The sequence below is a fragment of the Pelodiscus sinensis genome, chromosome 17 (genome assembly GCF_052426305.1).
Source record: "Pelodiscus sinensis isolate ZL-2025 chromosome 17, ASM5242630v1, whole genome shotgun sequence".
NCBI classification, from domain to species: Eukaryota; Metazoa; Chordata; order Testudines; family Trionychidae; genus Pelodiscus; species Pelodiscus sinensis.
In genome coordinates, this window is record NC_143068.1 from 4,689,167 (window position 1) to 4,705,821 (window position 16,655).

Sequence of the window (16,655 nt, forward strand, 5' to 3'; positions counted from 1 at the left end):
GTATTAAGAGATTAGCCCAAGGTTATATGTCAAATCAGTGGCAGAGCAGGGATTACCATAGCATTTTGGGGGGGCAGGGAGCACTCTAGAGAGCCAGAGAATGTCATCTGACTAAAACACTGACGAGGGACTTCCATATTGGGGGGGCGGTGTCTGTGGTCTCCACAGCCTTGTCTCCAGGGGCAAGTCCTTTCTCTGTAACGTTTATCTCTGGCATCCACAACAGGATTTGTGTTTGTTTTGCTTTTTTCCCATCTGGGATCCCACTTGCATGCACTGGCCTCAGAAGTGACTGGCTGCCGTGCTGGAAAGCGTGCGCACGGCCTCAGGCTCTTGGAGATCAGCGCCTGGCTCCTGGCTCCCACTGCTTCCCCAGATTGCCTCGCTGCATGCCTGGGCTGCCTGCCCTGGTTCCCTGCCTGCCCTCCCATGTCCTGGGGGCACCTTGACCAGCGTCGACTCCCTGTTTAACGGACAGCCGGGCCCCCGTGCAGTTCCAGCTTGCGGGGAGTTTACACTGACCCACCCATGCCCTGTGCTTCCACGTGGGCCTGTCAGGGGGCCTGGATGTCTCGCTTTCTGGGGGAGCAGCGTGTCAAGGCCCTTCTGGGCAGCAGACAAAGGGATGCCAAAGCCTGCAGGCAGGCAGAGGAAATGCAGGACATGCCCCAGGCAGCAGGAAAGCAAAGGGGCTCCGCTAGCACGGACTTGTGCAGATCCCTCCACGTTCATACTGGTGAATGCTCCACAGCAATCAACTTGGCCTTGCTGGCTGGGGGCCAGGAATAGGCACGTGGGCCCCCCTCTGTGGCCCCTGTACAATTTGGGAACCCTCCTCCCACAGCCTGACCAGCTGATCTACCCTCCCCAACCTGACCAGCTGCACTCAAGGGTGATTCCCGCACGCTTCTCTGAGCCGAGGGGCCCTCGCCCATTGGTGCAGCTCTGGAGTGAGTCCCACACCTCTCCCCACAAAGGAGCCTGCCCACATCCTGACATTCTGCCATCACCAGTTGGGCTACGTCTAGACTACATGCCTCTGGCGCCAAAGGCATGTAGATGAGGCTACCAGGCATAGGAAAATGAAGCGGTGATTTAAATAATCGCCGCTTCATTTAAATGTAAATGGCTGCCGCGCTGAGCCAATCAGCTGTTTGTCGGCTCAGTGTGCTAGTCTGGACGCGCCGGTGTCGACATCAAAGGCATTTGTCGACCACCCAGGTATGCCTCCTGGGATGAGGTTTACCTGGGTGGTTGACAAATGCCTTTGATGTCGACCCCCACGCGTCCAGACTACCGCGCTGAGCCAACAAACAGCTGATTGGCTCAGCGCGGCAGCCATGTAACTTTAAATGAAGCGGCGATTATTTAAATCGCCGCTTCATTTTCCTATGCCTGGTAGCCTCAGCTACATGCCTCTGGCGACAGAGGCATGTAGTCTAGACGTAGCCTTGGCCGTTACAGTCCTGTCCTGCCAGGCAATGCTGTAACATGGGTAGCAGGCCCCATGCTAAGGCATCGCGATTGTGCTCCCCCTGTTCTGGGGAATTAATGGTAGAAGTCAACATGAAGCGCCTGATCCGTCCCCCATCTCCCATTACATTGTGGTCGCAGGCAGTTTAATTTGCATCTTTGTCTTGGTCTCCCTGTCCTGCCGGGCAAGCTCCAGCACAAGAAGGCCAGCTGGCCTCCTCCTCCCCTGACATGCCTGGCAGCCCCGGATACTGCCATGAAAGCAGCTGAGTCGCTTTCCCGCCGTCTCGCTCACACTGCAGCCACAAGCCGAACGTCAGTGGAGTCAGGCCAGTTTGCCACGCCCAGAAGATGTTAAATTAAAATAGATTGCCTATCTCCTAGAACTGGAAGGGACCTTGAAAGGTCATTGAGTCCAGTCCCCTGCCATCACAGCAGGACCAAGTACCATCCCTGACAAATTTTTGCCCCAAATGGCTTCTGCAAGAATTGAACTCCCAATCCTGGGTTTAGCAGGCCAATGCTCAAACCACTGAACTCTCCCTCCCCCCATACTCGGTGCTTCAGTATGTATCACCCGTGTCAAAAGAGCAAATACACCAAAGGCAAAGCGGGCAAAGGCCCAGACGTGAGCCAGCCTATGGGGTGTGGCCAGACCACTCCATGTTCTTATTATTTATACCAGAGGGGTGTGGCCAGTTCAAGAGCAAAGTCTCAGAGTGTCGCTGAACGTCGGCAGCTGGGCATTCGTTTGCCCTTTGCAAACGTCTCTTTTGTAGGGCCCAATTCTGGTCCCTCAGGAGGAAGTGGAAATGTGAAGGCAGAGGGTGAAATAGAAAGCAACATAGAATCATAGAACTGGAAGGGACCTCGAGAGGTCATCGAGTCCAGCCCCCCGCCCTCAAGGCAGGACCAAGCTGTGACGGACCGGGCCGTGTCTGGGCACAGCTGAGGGCGTCCGCTCAGGGCGAATTGCTCAAATCCGGGGCTCCTTACAGCCCCCGACTGGCGACCTTTCCACACAGGCCACAAACCAGTCTCACAGAGCGCTTCAGCTACCTGCCTGAAGCCTCCCGAGCAAAACCCCTCCGACACCCCAGCAATATCCGTGCCCCAGATGGCCCCGGGCCTATACACAGGTGGGGGGTCCTAGCACCCAATCCCACCTACCCCGAACAAGTTCTGTCCGGTTCCAAGAAACCAGCCACAGATCCCTGGTCAATTTACCCTCTGGACCTTACCCACAAATCACGCTGGGCCAATCCTTTAGAATCTATATCTCAAGGTTTATTATTACAGGAAAGAAAAGCATGAGAGTAAGGTTATTAAAGTACAGTACGTTACATGCACCGAATCTCCCAGTTCTCGATGCAGGCTCTAGCAGAGATGTTACAGCTGCTGGTTTAAAAGTTCTTATTGCACATCCTACGATCAGGATGGGTTCACAGGTCTTCCGGGCTCTTCAATCCCTGCAATGCTGCCTCTGGGATGAAGTGCTGAGCTGAGAACAAAATGGCATCGACCACATGGCCTCTTTATACCCCCTCCCTGGCCTCTTCTGGTCTCAGCCGGTCACCTGGTCCTCAGCCTCTCTGTGTTCCCTTTCAGGTGACAGCCCCCATTCTTTGGGTGTGTCCATAGCCCATTGAGAGCCATTGTTCCACAGGTAATTAGCATGTCCACAGGCTTGGCCCTGCCCAATGCTTAACCACATGCAGGGAAATCTTCAGTGTCCACACAAGTACATGCTAATAATTGCACATACAGACATTATACAAACACAAGAACAGCGTACATAGGATTATCAAATAATAAGCTTCTATTCAATACCTCACATGGCCCCCTCCTATACCATTTTTGGGGCCAACACCCCCACCTATGGGTGCATCAGGGATCTGGCTGCTCCCTTCCAGATCCAGCAACGTGACACAAGCTCCGTCTACACCATCCCTGACAGATGTCTATCTAACCTGTTCTTAAATATCTCCAGAGAGGGAGATTCCACCACCTCCCTTGGCAATTTATTCCAGTATTTGACCACCCTGACAGTTAGGAACTTTTTCCTAATGTCCAATCTAAACCTCCCCTGCTGCACTTTAAGCCCATTACTCCTTGTCTTGTCCTCAGAAACCAAGAGGAACAAATTTTCTCCTTCCTCCTTGTGACACCCTTTTAGATATTTGAAAACCGCTATCATGTCCCCCCTTAATCTTCTTTTTTCCAAACTAAACAAGCCCAGTTCATGAAGCCTGGCTTCATAGGTCATGTTCTCTAGACCTTTAATCATTCTTGTCGCTCTTCTCTGTACCCTTTCCAATTTCTCCACATCTTTCTCCACATGGCTACAGATATAGCTAGAAGGAGGGAGGAAAATGAGGAGAGCTCCATTGGCCCTTGATTCACACGCGGGGCCCATTTTTTGTGGTGCGGGCATGCGCACATCTCATTCAGAAGGGAGCTGGCCAGAGGGTCATGCAGGCTCCAGTTGGCAGTCGCCCCCTTCGCGCCCTCAATGCAAAGTAGGATCTAGTCAGCTGTCTGAGGTCCTCAGTCCTAACCTTAACCCATTCATGTCCACATCTCTCTCCAGGGACGTGCCTGAGCCCCGGCTGGAGCGCCACGCCCCGCACCACCCCACCTCCCTCACCGCGAAAGCCGCCATCTTGGAGAAGGTCAGCCAGGCGCGTCGGATCCAGCGGGCAAAGCAGCTGGTGGAGAAGCACAAGCTCAGTCAGAAAGTCATGCAGCGGCAGAATCGTGCTAGAGAGCGCCACCCGCGGCGGGCCAAACAGCAGGGCAGCTTTGTCTACCAGCCATGCCAGCGCCAGTACAACTACTAAACTCCTTCAGGAATTCTGCACCGCGGGGCATTACCCTGTGAACTCTCCAGCTTCACGTCCCGTCTCGCAATGCTTTCTCCAGCGGACGCGTCTTCATCCTTTCTCTGGAATAACCCAATCCCCACGAGAGACGCGTCGCCGGTTCTTCTGAACTAGCGATGCTCCACAGTGGGTCCTTGCTGGGCTCTCCTTTGGATTCACTCCCCTTTTTACACTAGCGCCCACATTTACGCACCGATTATTTTCTTCCTTCCCCCTTCAATATCTCGCCTTCCCCTCCCCCGATGACTGCGGCTTTCACTCTGGAGCTGAGGAGGAGAGAAAGCAGCACATCACCCTCACGTCCCTAGCAAGCCAGGGGGCAGCTTTTAAATGGCAAGAAATGATTTCAAAGAATCAGTGCTGAAGTGTCCGGAAAAACTTGTGTCCAGTCAGCCACCCTGGGAAAATGATTTCTGAGGGGAGGTATTTTCCCAGCTCCCTGCCTCCCACCCTGATACTTGAGTAAGTTCTTCCAGCTGCTCTTGCAGTGGTTCCCAATATTTGAATTTTGAGTGTGGTATTCCCAATGAATGGTCTTCTTTTCCCTAAGCTTAACACCAACGTCACATGGCATCTATGGGTGTGGAAAGATGCCCCTTGATACCTTGCCGTTCTATTAGGGAGCCTGTGACATCAGTGCCTTTCTTTATGACATCACACTCTTCTCTGTGGAACAGATTGTGATGTCACAAATGGAGATACCAGGTTCAAGTGCAAACTGAAACAAAGTAACAACATTGGTCCAAATTCAAGGAAAATGTAACAATGTATGGGGAATAAGGACCTCCTCCCCCCCACCCCCTTTAAAAATTGGGTTGTATATTAGATCCTCTTTGAGTTAACCGGGGAGCTGGGATTGGGCTGTCATTGCTGATCCTTAACTGCATGCTCTAATTCTCTAGCTGTCTGTTCAGTGGTGCCATGCTGGAGTAGAGGGAGCTCTGCTTGAGCATCTGCCTAGCCAGAAGTGATGGCTCTGTGTGGGAAAGGGGTGTCACATGAGGTCACCCCCCACCCCGTGATTACTTGGTCACATGGTGTGGCTGGGTCAAGTCTCCGTGGAGCTGAGTCTGCAAGCTTATGCTGGGCAGGGGGAGGCAGAGGCAGGCGTAGAGACCAGCTGGGCACTTCAAGAAGAGGCTGCTGCTCTCTGGAGGATGATGGTTGGGGGGTACTATGACTCGAGTGGTTCTGGGCTTGTGGCCCTACTGCCAGCAGACAGGATCGTCCATATTCCTACCAAATACCTAAGACCCGACGTGTTGAGCCCCCACAACTCCCACTGAAATACGTGGGAGTTGCAGCTGGTCAGCGCGTCTGGAAACCCTTCCTGCCCCACAGCCTTCCCAAAGGAGCACAAGGGCCACTGCATTCCTCTGGTGCTTTCAGGAGCAGGGAGCTCTTGCGCGGTTATTGCCGGGGAGCCGGCGCTAGAGAGACAGGAACAAATCCTCTCATGAAACGGTCAGGAACATTCACCAGCTTAGGCAGACACAGCCACCTTCACCCCACCCTGTGACTTGCTTTTTTCTCCGATGCCCTTGAAAGACTCATCCGTCCCACAGGCTGGGCTGAAGTTGTGGGGTGTTTATTGCGATTGGCTGTAACCCTGTAATAGATCTTCGGAGCCAATGGTTTACCAACGAAGGAGGGGCCTACCTGCTAGTCCAGGTTGTCATGTCCTCGGTCCAGCCAAGTCACTGCGTTTCTGAAAAAGGCTCTCTCTGGTCTCCACTGGGTTAGGGGCTGTAGGGCCGCCAGTGATCCGCACGTTTCCAGACCGGACTTGCTAGTTTTTTCTTTTTACTTTGTCAAATGTTGACCCTTGGAAAACAAACTAGCAAAGCAGCACTGTGTAAATCCCAGCCCTTTTTGGGGAGCGGTGAGAGGCGCCACTCCCAGCTGCCAGGACAGCCTCACCCCCAGGGGAGAGCTAGGCGAGGCAGCATCCCCAGGACAGCAGCAGGGACACCACAGCACTGACCACACCAAGACATGCATGGAAATGTCTTCTGAGGAAAGCCCCGCTCTCTTGGGGGCCTACCCACTAGCCACGCCTGGACTGACATTGCTGACAGAGGAGGACTGTGCAGAACTGCCTGTACGCTGCGCTCCGACTGGCCGGAGGATTCACCCAAATGAGACATGAGGCGCTAATGAATCCCAAGGGATCCCACTGTCGCCTCAGTGCCCCCATAGGGAGAAACCTCTTCAGATGATACGTCTTCAGCAAAGTCCTACAGCTAGTGGTAGGACTAACTCCCGTGCTCAGTCAGTCCGTGTGGTTCGCCACCGTGCCCAGTGTTAGGGAGAACAGCACGGAAAGGGGCTTCTGCAGCAGTCACAAAGGTGGCAAAGTACGTTGGAGCTGGTAGCGAAAGTTTGTGAAACGAGAGGAAGCAGGAGAGACTGGGAAGGAAAGAAAGGCAAGAGGAGCGAGGACAAGAAATGAGGAGGAAGCCTGGAGCAGCTGAGAAGGTGCAAGCCACGGCCAAGAACTGGGTCCTGCAGGTCTGTCTACTTGGATGGAAAAAGATACAAGTCCCCCAACAAGAGGTACATAAGGCAGCACCTGGATTCCAGTGTAAAAGGCAGAGCTAATGCTGGCTAGTTTGATAGTCCCTACAGGATTACAGTGAGAAATAAAATACCAGGAGTTGTTAACTGTGCGAAAGATTGACCTGAATAACCATATTCGTCCCTGGTGGGTTTAATGCTGCTGTGCCAGAGCTGGGCTTAGCCATACGTGGCCACAGCCGAGATAAAGGAGCCACATGTTAATAATCCACGAGATCAGTAAAACTGCAAAGCTTTATGAAAATCACTTTCTGCCATTAACGCGCCTTGTTTTACGGCTTGCCACTTTCACTGGGATTTCTTCTATAAACCCTCATTGAAACCTTCACTTTCCAAATAGGTTTTGTGAAATTGGTTTTTTTTTTAATAATTATAAATTGAGGGCCTCCGCCATGTGAGAGCCAGTTTTTAAATGCCTAATTAATTGAGCTCCTAAGACTTTTTAGAGGAAATAAATTTACAAGGGACAGCCTCCAGGAACGGTGGCTAACAAATCTGGTTAGCCCAGAGAATGGCTAAAGCCATTTTGACTGCAGGATCTTGCTAAAATGCAGGTGCCCAGCCTCTAAAACCACAGGAACAAATGGGATTATTTTAAATGTTGTTCATATTTGTTGTGGTTCAGTGTAACTGGCCATTGTTGGAAGCAGCCTTGCTGTCTCCTAACTTTCTAACTCTCCCAATTTGGCTTTTTTAAAGTTCTGCACAAAACTATTATTAGTGTCTCCAAATTCAAAGCTGTGCTGCCGTCATGACACAACTGAACAGAAAGTTCTCACGCAGCTTGGAAACAAATTCTAATCCACCTAGAGAAATAAGAGCAGTGCCTGGCAAAGATTAAAAAAACAGTAACATCATCCTGTACTAATGGAAAGGGTGCTTCAGGCAGCTATTTCTGATTGAATTACTGGTGACCATAGTAACTAGAGACAGCTCCTAACCAATATGCTGGACCTGAACGCCCTCCCCTCCCCCCCCTGCATCCAGCATGCACGAACCTTCCAGCTGGCTATGAGCTCTGTATCTGGGGCACACCTTTAATAGGAACCTGATTTTTAGAACCCAATCACTGCTTTCATTGCAGTCAAGGACAAAATTCCCACAGAGCTAGGGTCAACTATTTGTTCCTCTTTGCTTTTGCTGACCCTTGTCAGCATCTGGAGAGGCAGCCGTGTTTACGTGAGCCGATCTCTTGGCGGGATGGGTTAGCAGCAGTTTAAAGAGAAAACTTGCAAAGCCCGTGTTGTTTCACAAGGACGGGCTGATGCCCATCCCATCTGTCATTTGAGACCAGCTCCACACTGGCTCCCTGCGTTGGAGCAGGGAGTGGAGTGATGGAATGTCAGCTGCTCACTGCTGAAGGTCCCACGGGGCCACGTTCAAGGTGATGACACATGTCTAGTACTTGGTTTGCAGCCAACTCCTTACCGGAGACTGGCACTGTCTACAGCCATTCACATCCTGGGTTGCCTATTAAATGCCATTTTCTCACGTGAGCCCTGATGCAAGTTGGGACTGGTGAATTTTACATGACTATCGACTCCATTTCCTGCAGCGACAAGGAAGAGCTATTTCCTAGGCCCAGCCATGGCCATGCCAGTTACACATTTCTTAAGTAGCAGCATAGGATCAAGGCTGAATTTTGGATGCTCATCATGTCTCCTTCCCCCTTTCCATAGGCAGTGGGGCTGCAGCATTAGGCTGTTTCATGCATCTAGGGTGGCTTTAGAGGGCGCTTTCCTGACTGGAGCAGACACCACTAAAGAGCTGGATGAGGTTAGAAACTGTCTGCCGCCCAGTCAGCTCCCACCCGTTACTATGCCTCTGGCACCCTGCAAACAACTGTGATGTCACCAATTGAGCATGATGTCACATGGGTCCAAAGCCCCCCATTTGGCACCGATGGTTGTCTTGCAGACCAACCAGGTGCCAAACAGCTGCAAGAGAGAGCGTGATGCTTCCTAGAAACACAAGCTACTCTGGCTGCTGTTCACATCACACACCTGCCAATGCCTCTGTCTGCTCAGCTGCTTGCAAGCATTTCTCCCTCTTGGAAACCCTCCCATCCTCACTCGTTTCCCAGGATGGTAAGAATCAGAAACTGTTCCATTAGGCCCTGATCCAGCAGCAATTAAAGTAATTGGCAAAGATCTAGTCGTTCTTAGTAGTGCAAACTGGGCCCTTAGGTCTGTTAAAACAGCTTCTGAGTGCAATAGCCCCTTGCCTGTTTCAGTGGTGGTTCATTTTTACTGTCTAATCTTGTTGCTTAAGATCCATTTTTTTTTAAAGAAGGAGACTGCAAGAAACTTGGTTTTAATGCCCTCATTCTGCACAAGTGCATCGTGTTATCCCTAGGCAGCAGGGGAAAACAAGCAAAACTACCATCACATTTTATATCAAGGGTTAACCAGTGATTAATAATGTTTTAATGGAAGGTCAAACCATTGGTAGACAGATCACTAGGCACCTAGCTCCATTGTTTACAAGCATTAACACAGCCTGTCCTCTTCGCAATGTGCTAGGTAGCTATGAATCATTTATTTACACTTTATAAGCTGACTATAAATGCTCCTGTTATAAAGCGTGCCCACCCGCCTAATGCTGTGGCAGAGGTGTGTTCAGACGATACCTGGAGACACCCTGCAATTTGCCTGTGTTATAAAACAGCGATCGTTAGAAGTAGTGCTACCAAATTTCCTGTCCTAGTTCTTTAACGATCAAGCAGAGCCCGTGACACTGAAGTTGTATGGCTGGCTCTTCTTTTATCTTAAACAAAAGGTGCTTAAAACACAGAACCTGTGTGTGCATGTGTGTAAATATTTTAAAAACGCCGAGTGGATGTATGGTTTGGGGTTTGTTTTGCATTCAGTATTTCCAGTTTGTGGTTAGTCATGTGATGCTTAACTGAAAGGTTAACCAGCCAACCGGCTGCTGGCTGGGAGAGCTGTTCTCATGTGCTACTTTCATGGCTACGTTACGTTTTTAATTTCTTTTTTCATTTGTACAGAAGAAATTACAACATGGACTCAGGGACAAACACACGTGTTGGGCTTTAAAAGTGCGTATTTTAGAACCATTTGATTGATGGCTCTTTTATGTCCCGTGGGACTCTGGCCACAAATCGGCACATCCAAAAGGAATTTGCTAAACCTAGTAGGATGTGTGTCTCTTTTCTTGGCATGAATACCTAGCACCTGCTGCCTTTGGGAGAGAAAAAGGATTCAATTGGTGTAACTGATTTAAAGTTAGCAGCATCCACCTTCCAGCTGTGTATCCACCTAGAGGCCCTCCTAATCCCATTTACTCATGGGAGTCCCAGGAATCACATGGAAATGGTTGAAGTTTAATTTACTCCTCTGGGCTGGTGTTCCTGGAAGTATCTAGCTAGCTCGTTTTAAGCAATAGATTTTGAGAGGGCATTGAAGCCCCCAAGAGCTCAGTGGCAGAGCTGCTAACGGATCTGCTCTCTGTACCAATCACAGACTCTGGACTAGATCTTGCTCCAAGCGGAGCCAATGGGCCAGGCTGGTACAAAATGGTTTGGGACTAGGGCATGGGGAGCAAGGCGGGGGCGAGTGGGAGGGCCCTGCATGGTTGCTCGCTCTTAGGAATAACATCATTTTGGATTTAACATTAACAGCGACCATTTCAACCACTTAGTCCTTGATCACAAGCAGGCCACGATGCCGGACCACGCCTCCTGCTTTTTGGTTGAGTGCCACTGGCACGAGTGTGGTGCAGAGCAGAGCACTATGCTGGCATGGCCACCGGCTGTCCTCCCAACCCAGCGCCTACAGGGACCACCTCAGTGAAGCACCGGCTGAGCTGGAAGAGCCCAGCCTTGAGGAAAGTCAGGTCTTTCCAAGATAGCCACCTTTCCTTTAGTATTTCAAAGTACACACGTAAATCTGCAGCTCATCCCCAGGCGTCTCTCTTTCGGGCTCCTATTTCTCTTGGTATATTTGAAAACTGCCTGTGGCTGCCTGTGGAATGGTTTCCTTTTCTCCCAGATCCACTAGTGGGCTTGAGCCAGGCACAGGCTCAGACAGCCCGGAGGTGCAAAAAGCCCAGGTTTCAAGGGCACCTGGCTAGGAAATTCCCAGCCATGGAAGGGAGCAGAAATGGGCAGGTTCCGGTTCTGAAGGGGAAGGTTTTTTAACAAGAGCATGGCGAGTATTTTTGTTAACTGCAGCACAAAGAGAATGTTCAGCAACCGTCACCAACCTGTAGCTAAAAGAGCAGTCTCAGCCCAGGGTGGTTCTCCACCATTTCCATAATGTAACACAACGCCATATTGCAACCTTTGAGACACCCCCAGGCCTGCTGGAGAACCGCAGGTTGAGTATGCATGATTCAAACAAGGTGGGACACCAGCACGTGTCAGGGTGACACATCTACTCCCCCAGCTCTGAACTCTTCCCAGACTGTGGCCACGAGGGTTGCCAGGTGTCCTGTTTTGAACCAGACAGTCCAGTATTTCTGTTCAGGAAACCAATAGAGAAAACAGAACTGTCCGGTGTGTTCTAAATCAGATGGGATGTCGATTGTGATGTCATGTCAAGTGTGTCCGGTATTTTTGTTGAAACCATCTAGCAACCCTAGTGGCCATTCTTTCGCAGCATGGATACACACACGGTACTTCGCAGTGTTAGCCATTGGCTGCACTGCTGGCACCCCTCCCCCTGGCAGGCAGCTGGTGCCCTCTCTTTGAGCATACTGAACTGGAAAAGAGGAGAAGTAAAACAGCTCAGAGCCAGGGGAGTGGAATTTCTTCTGGATCCCCAAGGCACCTTTGAAGCCTGTTCTGTAGACTCTCTGGCCCGGTCTCCTACCATTTTGAACTCCACTAACCTCACTCTGGCCTGTCTGACTCCCACATAGGAGCAAAGTCCAGCAGGCCACAGTCTTTCCACCGTTAGCTCCTCCCGTATCCCTCTCTAGAGGCACCTGTGACCGTTGGGCAGTGTGGCAACACGAGGGGCTCGCTGTCACGTTAGGGTTGACCCTTTCTGGAAGGGAAGTTCAAAGCATTTCCCCTATGTGGTCAGACAGTGGTTGCCAAAGCTCACAGGAAGGGACAGGCAAGAGCAAACGGGTTACGTTCACCTCCTGCTGCCGTTCGCTGGGCTTTGCGAGCAGCCCGAGATGCAGCCATTCCGTGAACACGTCCTTAGCCCAGTCGCTGAACTGGTTGAGCATTTTGCCGAGGGGAGGGGGAGCAGGAAGGTGCATTTCTAAATAGAAAAGGAAGCAGGAGGGCATGGTGAGTAAATCACTCGTTTTAACGGGTTAGAGCTCTGATACCCCCTCGTGGTCACCTCCCAAAAGGCAGCCTGGCACAGGGAGCACTCAGTGAACGGTGACTGCAATCTTGGCCACTGGAAATACATGCCCAGAGATTTCAAGGGGCCTTGCGGTTGCCTCTGGCACCACGCCTGGATGCAAGAAGGCTTTTTCCAAAGCACTAGCTCATGACATTTAATTTAAACACCTCAGCGTTTCCTCAAAGAGATGGTTATAAAACCATGAATGGCGGCAGACACGGCCGTGCTCTCTCTTTGCTCGGTAAGCCGCCACACCTTCACCTTCTTGCCCTTTTCGGCTTCACTGGTTTACGAAGAGATTCAGGATGTGGGTTAGGACCGGATGAAACATTTAGCCTGCACCCATGTAAACCCACTTGGGCAACCCCAACTTCCCTAATAATAGGCCTGCCTATTAGACTCTCTGCTACATCAGGCTCAGAGGCCTGGTACAGCACATGCTGCTTCTCCCAACAGGAGCCCTCCTAGTTACAGCCACTGCCACGGCTCAGCCTTCTTACATGGTGATGCAGCCTCTGGGCGAGAACCTGGCACCATTCAAGTCAACTGCAAAGCTGCCTTTGACTTCAGTGGAGCCAGATTTGCACCGTTTACCTACAGGCACGGGAAATCCTATTCCTTGCGGGTAGAGGGGAACGTGACACCCTGGCAGCATGCAACGTGGGCAGGGTTCACCAGCTTGAGAAACCCCAAACCCCTTTTGCTGCTCCAACTCCTTGTGGCTGAAGAGGAACTGGGGAGCAAAGACAACCAGAAACACAAACAGTTTGAAACACTCACTTCTCACTGCAAACAACTTGTATCTAATTCACTGTTGTGCTTTCAAAATCCAGCCTTTACCGCTGAGACAAGGGAACAACTCCCACTGTAACAACACAGTAATCGTTTTTTCTATTGTATCATAACTGTATCTTACTGTAGCATTTGAGTGTTGCGATATTTTATTTGTGTATATATCAACCCCCCCACACCTAGGTATTATGCACATAATACTCTCCTATCTGCATTATACCTCCTCATAGTGTATTGACTGTATATGTGCCTTTCACCCTTTTGCATGGTTTGGTAACAAATTAGGGAACCATAGTTAAAATCCTATGCAAAAGACTGGGAATTTAAATTACAAAAAAAATCAGCAGCTGTATGGTATTTGGGAAAAATGATCTGGGATTTTCAAAGGAGCCAAGAAAGTTAGGCCCCCAAATCCCTTTAATTTGGTGCCTAAATCCCCCATGCACCTTTGGAACCTCCCACTTAAAATATGATCTCCCACCAGTTTGAGAGTGAAGACAGAGTATTAAGAGGACATGGCTGCCACCAGCACTTTGCCAAAACACACTGTATGTTAAAAATCCATTTTCTTTCCTGTCAAAGGCTTGTCTAAAGAGAAGGCTCTATTTGGTCTGGAAGGGTTGCCTTAAACCTTAAAATAAGTTTCAGAACAGTTTCTGGTTTTGTCACCTTTCCCCGCCTGCCATAGCACAGCCATTCTGACAAGCAGCACATTTTGAGTCTGTGGCATTTGACCTGCTTGAACATAACCCAGACAACCACGCAGATTAAACTCCTAGTAGGTTCCCCCCAGCTCTGTGCAGCTGAGAGGGCGATTTACACTTTAGAATCTATTGTATGCCTTACAATAGCAGAACAACTTTTAAAACAGGGGTTCTAAGACAACAAAAAAGGGCCCCATATTTTCTACATCACTTATACTGTAGAACTGAAACCCAGTTCAAAGCAGAAAGCTAACAAAATACGTCCTTGTTGTGTGTTCCATGTTAAAGCAACGTAAGCAAGTGTAGAATGAGAGAGTCTACTTTTAGTGGAATATTGTTTAAACATTTGCAACATGTTGACAGAGCGAAGGACACCACTGCCTGGGACATGTTTTGTGGTGTGCGTGTGTGTATGTAACATGATTTTGGTTATTAGACTGTAATGCCGTCCTGAAAAAAAAAATCTAATATAAAGGAAAACCACAAGAAATAAAAAAAAAATCTATATATTTAAAGCATACACTGTGTGTGTGGGGGTGTGTGTTTTAAAGCATAAAAGGAACCCTGGGGCAGGAAAACTGGTTACGTCCACCACTGCAGCGGTACCAAACGTATTAACAAATCAGTCTGAGGCATAGAAACACCAGCCTTACTGGGAGGCAGCACTGTAGTGGCATCTGCTTAATATTTCAGAAAATAGGGGTGGGGAAACCTTGAGAGGCTGAACCTGGGCCCCTAATTTGGCAACTTCGCTCCCTGAAACAGCCAGTAGTTGATTTCACTGTCTGTAGCAAGCGTTTGTTCCCTGAGGATGGTTAAGCATTTTCCTAACGAGGGAAGCCCCTATGTCTGACTTGCCAGTACTGATCTGAACTGGGTTTCAATCACATATGTCTTCAAGAAGTTGGAGGGAAAAGCAGTCAAGTCTCTTGCTGCTAACAACTCTTCTCCATGCAGATGGTGGGAATCTGTTGGAAAATGGTGAAATAAAGACCTTTGGCTCGAAGAGATGCAGTCTTGACACAGCCCATCTCCACCTGTGTGCAACAGCAGGAGACCTTAAACTGGGTTAGTACAAAGGGGGTTAATGGCCCTTTCTGAGGTTTGTGGGTAATACAGAAGAACACTAAGCTGCAATATTTTGCCTCCATCCAAGGCGGGGGTAGGTTTACATTTCTAAGCTCTCTCGGCACATTGTAGGTTTTTCACAGCATCCCATTCACATGCTGGGTTACACTTCAACATGCTGACAGGCAGCATCTAAGCTTAGTGAGCTCTGAGAATGGTCCGGGGGGGGGGGGGGGGGAGCACCCTCTGCAGAGGAGGAGGAGGAATTAGACACAAAGTTGATTATGCTGAGTATAGAAGGGAGAAGGCAAAGAAAATGGGATCGAGATGAAAGGATGCAAAGCAGACAAACCTGACTGATAGGGGAAAGGAATGAATTTCCCACTAGCTAGTAGACTGACTATAGCAGTACAACTCTATGGGTCTGGTAATAAAGGCACATGTCCCTGCCTGAACGAGCCCTAAGAGTTGGCAGGAAACTCAAAGACTAGATTTGTTTTTCCTTCTCCCACAAGCTGGGTGGCAGCCCTAAGCTGATAGAGCAAGAGGCAGCCCTGTGGAGACGAACCATTTCCAGTCTATGGCCATGCCAAAGGAGCGCTACCAGCAAAGGCTCATCACTCCCCTCACCTGCAGAGCACACTGAGGGATAAGTAACCCAAACGGCGGGAGCACTTGCACTAGGGATGTGAAGATTTAATTGGTTAACCAGTAGGCCTCACTCTTACTGGGTGCGACTTACCAATTAAGCTTAACTGGTAGGGGCTGCTCCAGACTCTATCCGCAGTGGGCACAAGGGCCCCCCAGGACACCGGAGCAATCCCTATCTGTGAGGCACCAAGGCCCACCATACGTAGGGGCTGCTCCAGCATCCCAGATGGAGCAGCCTCTGGTGGGGGGCTCGCAAGCAGGGGCTGCTCTGGACAGGCCGGAGCAGCCCTTGCCTATGCCAGATGAGTGTGGGGGGGAAGTGCGCCAGCTAAGCTGAAGCAGCACCCACTCCTCACCCTCCCCTTTAATAAGTTAAACAATCTGTTTACCCAGTTAGCCAATTACATCCCCTCATTTGCACCATCCACCACAAGGTGCAACGGAAAGGTGCAGAGGAGTCAAGCGAAGCTGCGTTAACTACCCTACAGCCCGCCCAAAGACACATTCTGTACCACTGCAACAGTGAAAATCGTAACTGCTGGTTCCAGCTGAGTTACACTCGCCACCACGGATTCTAGGATTTCCCAACAGTAGGGGCAGGTGTTTCCAGGATCAGGGAATAAGTTTCATATTCGATATCCAGAACAAAAAAAGGAGGGAGGGTTTAAGTCACAGCCACTCTCACAGTAAAGCAAATTTAGGGGGACAATGACTTCGGGGACTGATAATTATACACGACACTTCTAGCCTCAAGTGTTCAAAATGGTTTCCCCATCTGAGGGTGCTTTAGTAGCCTTTAAGTCTTGAGATTTTGCTCCAGCTTCCATTCAAAAACAATTCACCCTTTGCTGGCAATTTCAGCAGCAAGGCCAAGAATGGCATGGTAAGAAACTAGATTACCCCTTTCCTCATAGGTCTGGTCGCTCAAGTTTCAAGGCCCTTGCTAGGGTCGTGTGAAGAAGACCACTCTGATTACACAACTTGCACCTGTTCTATGGGGAAAGGGGAGCTGAGTTTCCACAAACCTCACCCCTGAAATTTTCATCAGCATAACAAATAATCTGTAAGGCAAGGCTTAAAGAACCTATAAATAAACCCAGGTCTCACCGACACTAAGGATTTAGGGAAAGTGACAGCAAGCCATGTGGAGCTCTTCCTGGGTCTGATCCCGGTCCCTTTAAAGT

At 49.9% G+C, this 16,655-nt stretch overlaps 1 protein-coding gene across 3 annotated transcripts in view; it reads left to right on the forward strand.

Moving 5' to 3' along the window:
• The window catches only part of TP53INP2 (tumor protein p53 inducible nuclear protein 2), a 43,681-nt gene extending 37,197 nt beyond the window's left edge, over positions 1-6,484 (forward strand). For all 3 annotated transcript variants that reach the window (XM_075901417.2, XM_014575290.4, XM_014575291.4), the window contains one exon: positions 4,064-6,484. In XM_075901417.2, the coding sequence (XP_075757532.2) occupies positions 4,064-4,313 (250 nt within the window). In that variant the 3' untranslated portion in view covers positions 4,314-6,484. The remainder of the gene's footprint in view (positions 1-4,063) is intronic.
• Positions 6,485-16,655: the final 10,171 nt, after the last annotated feature.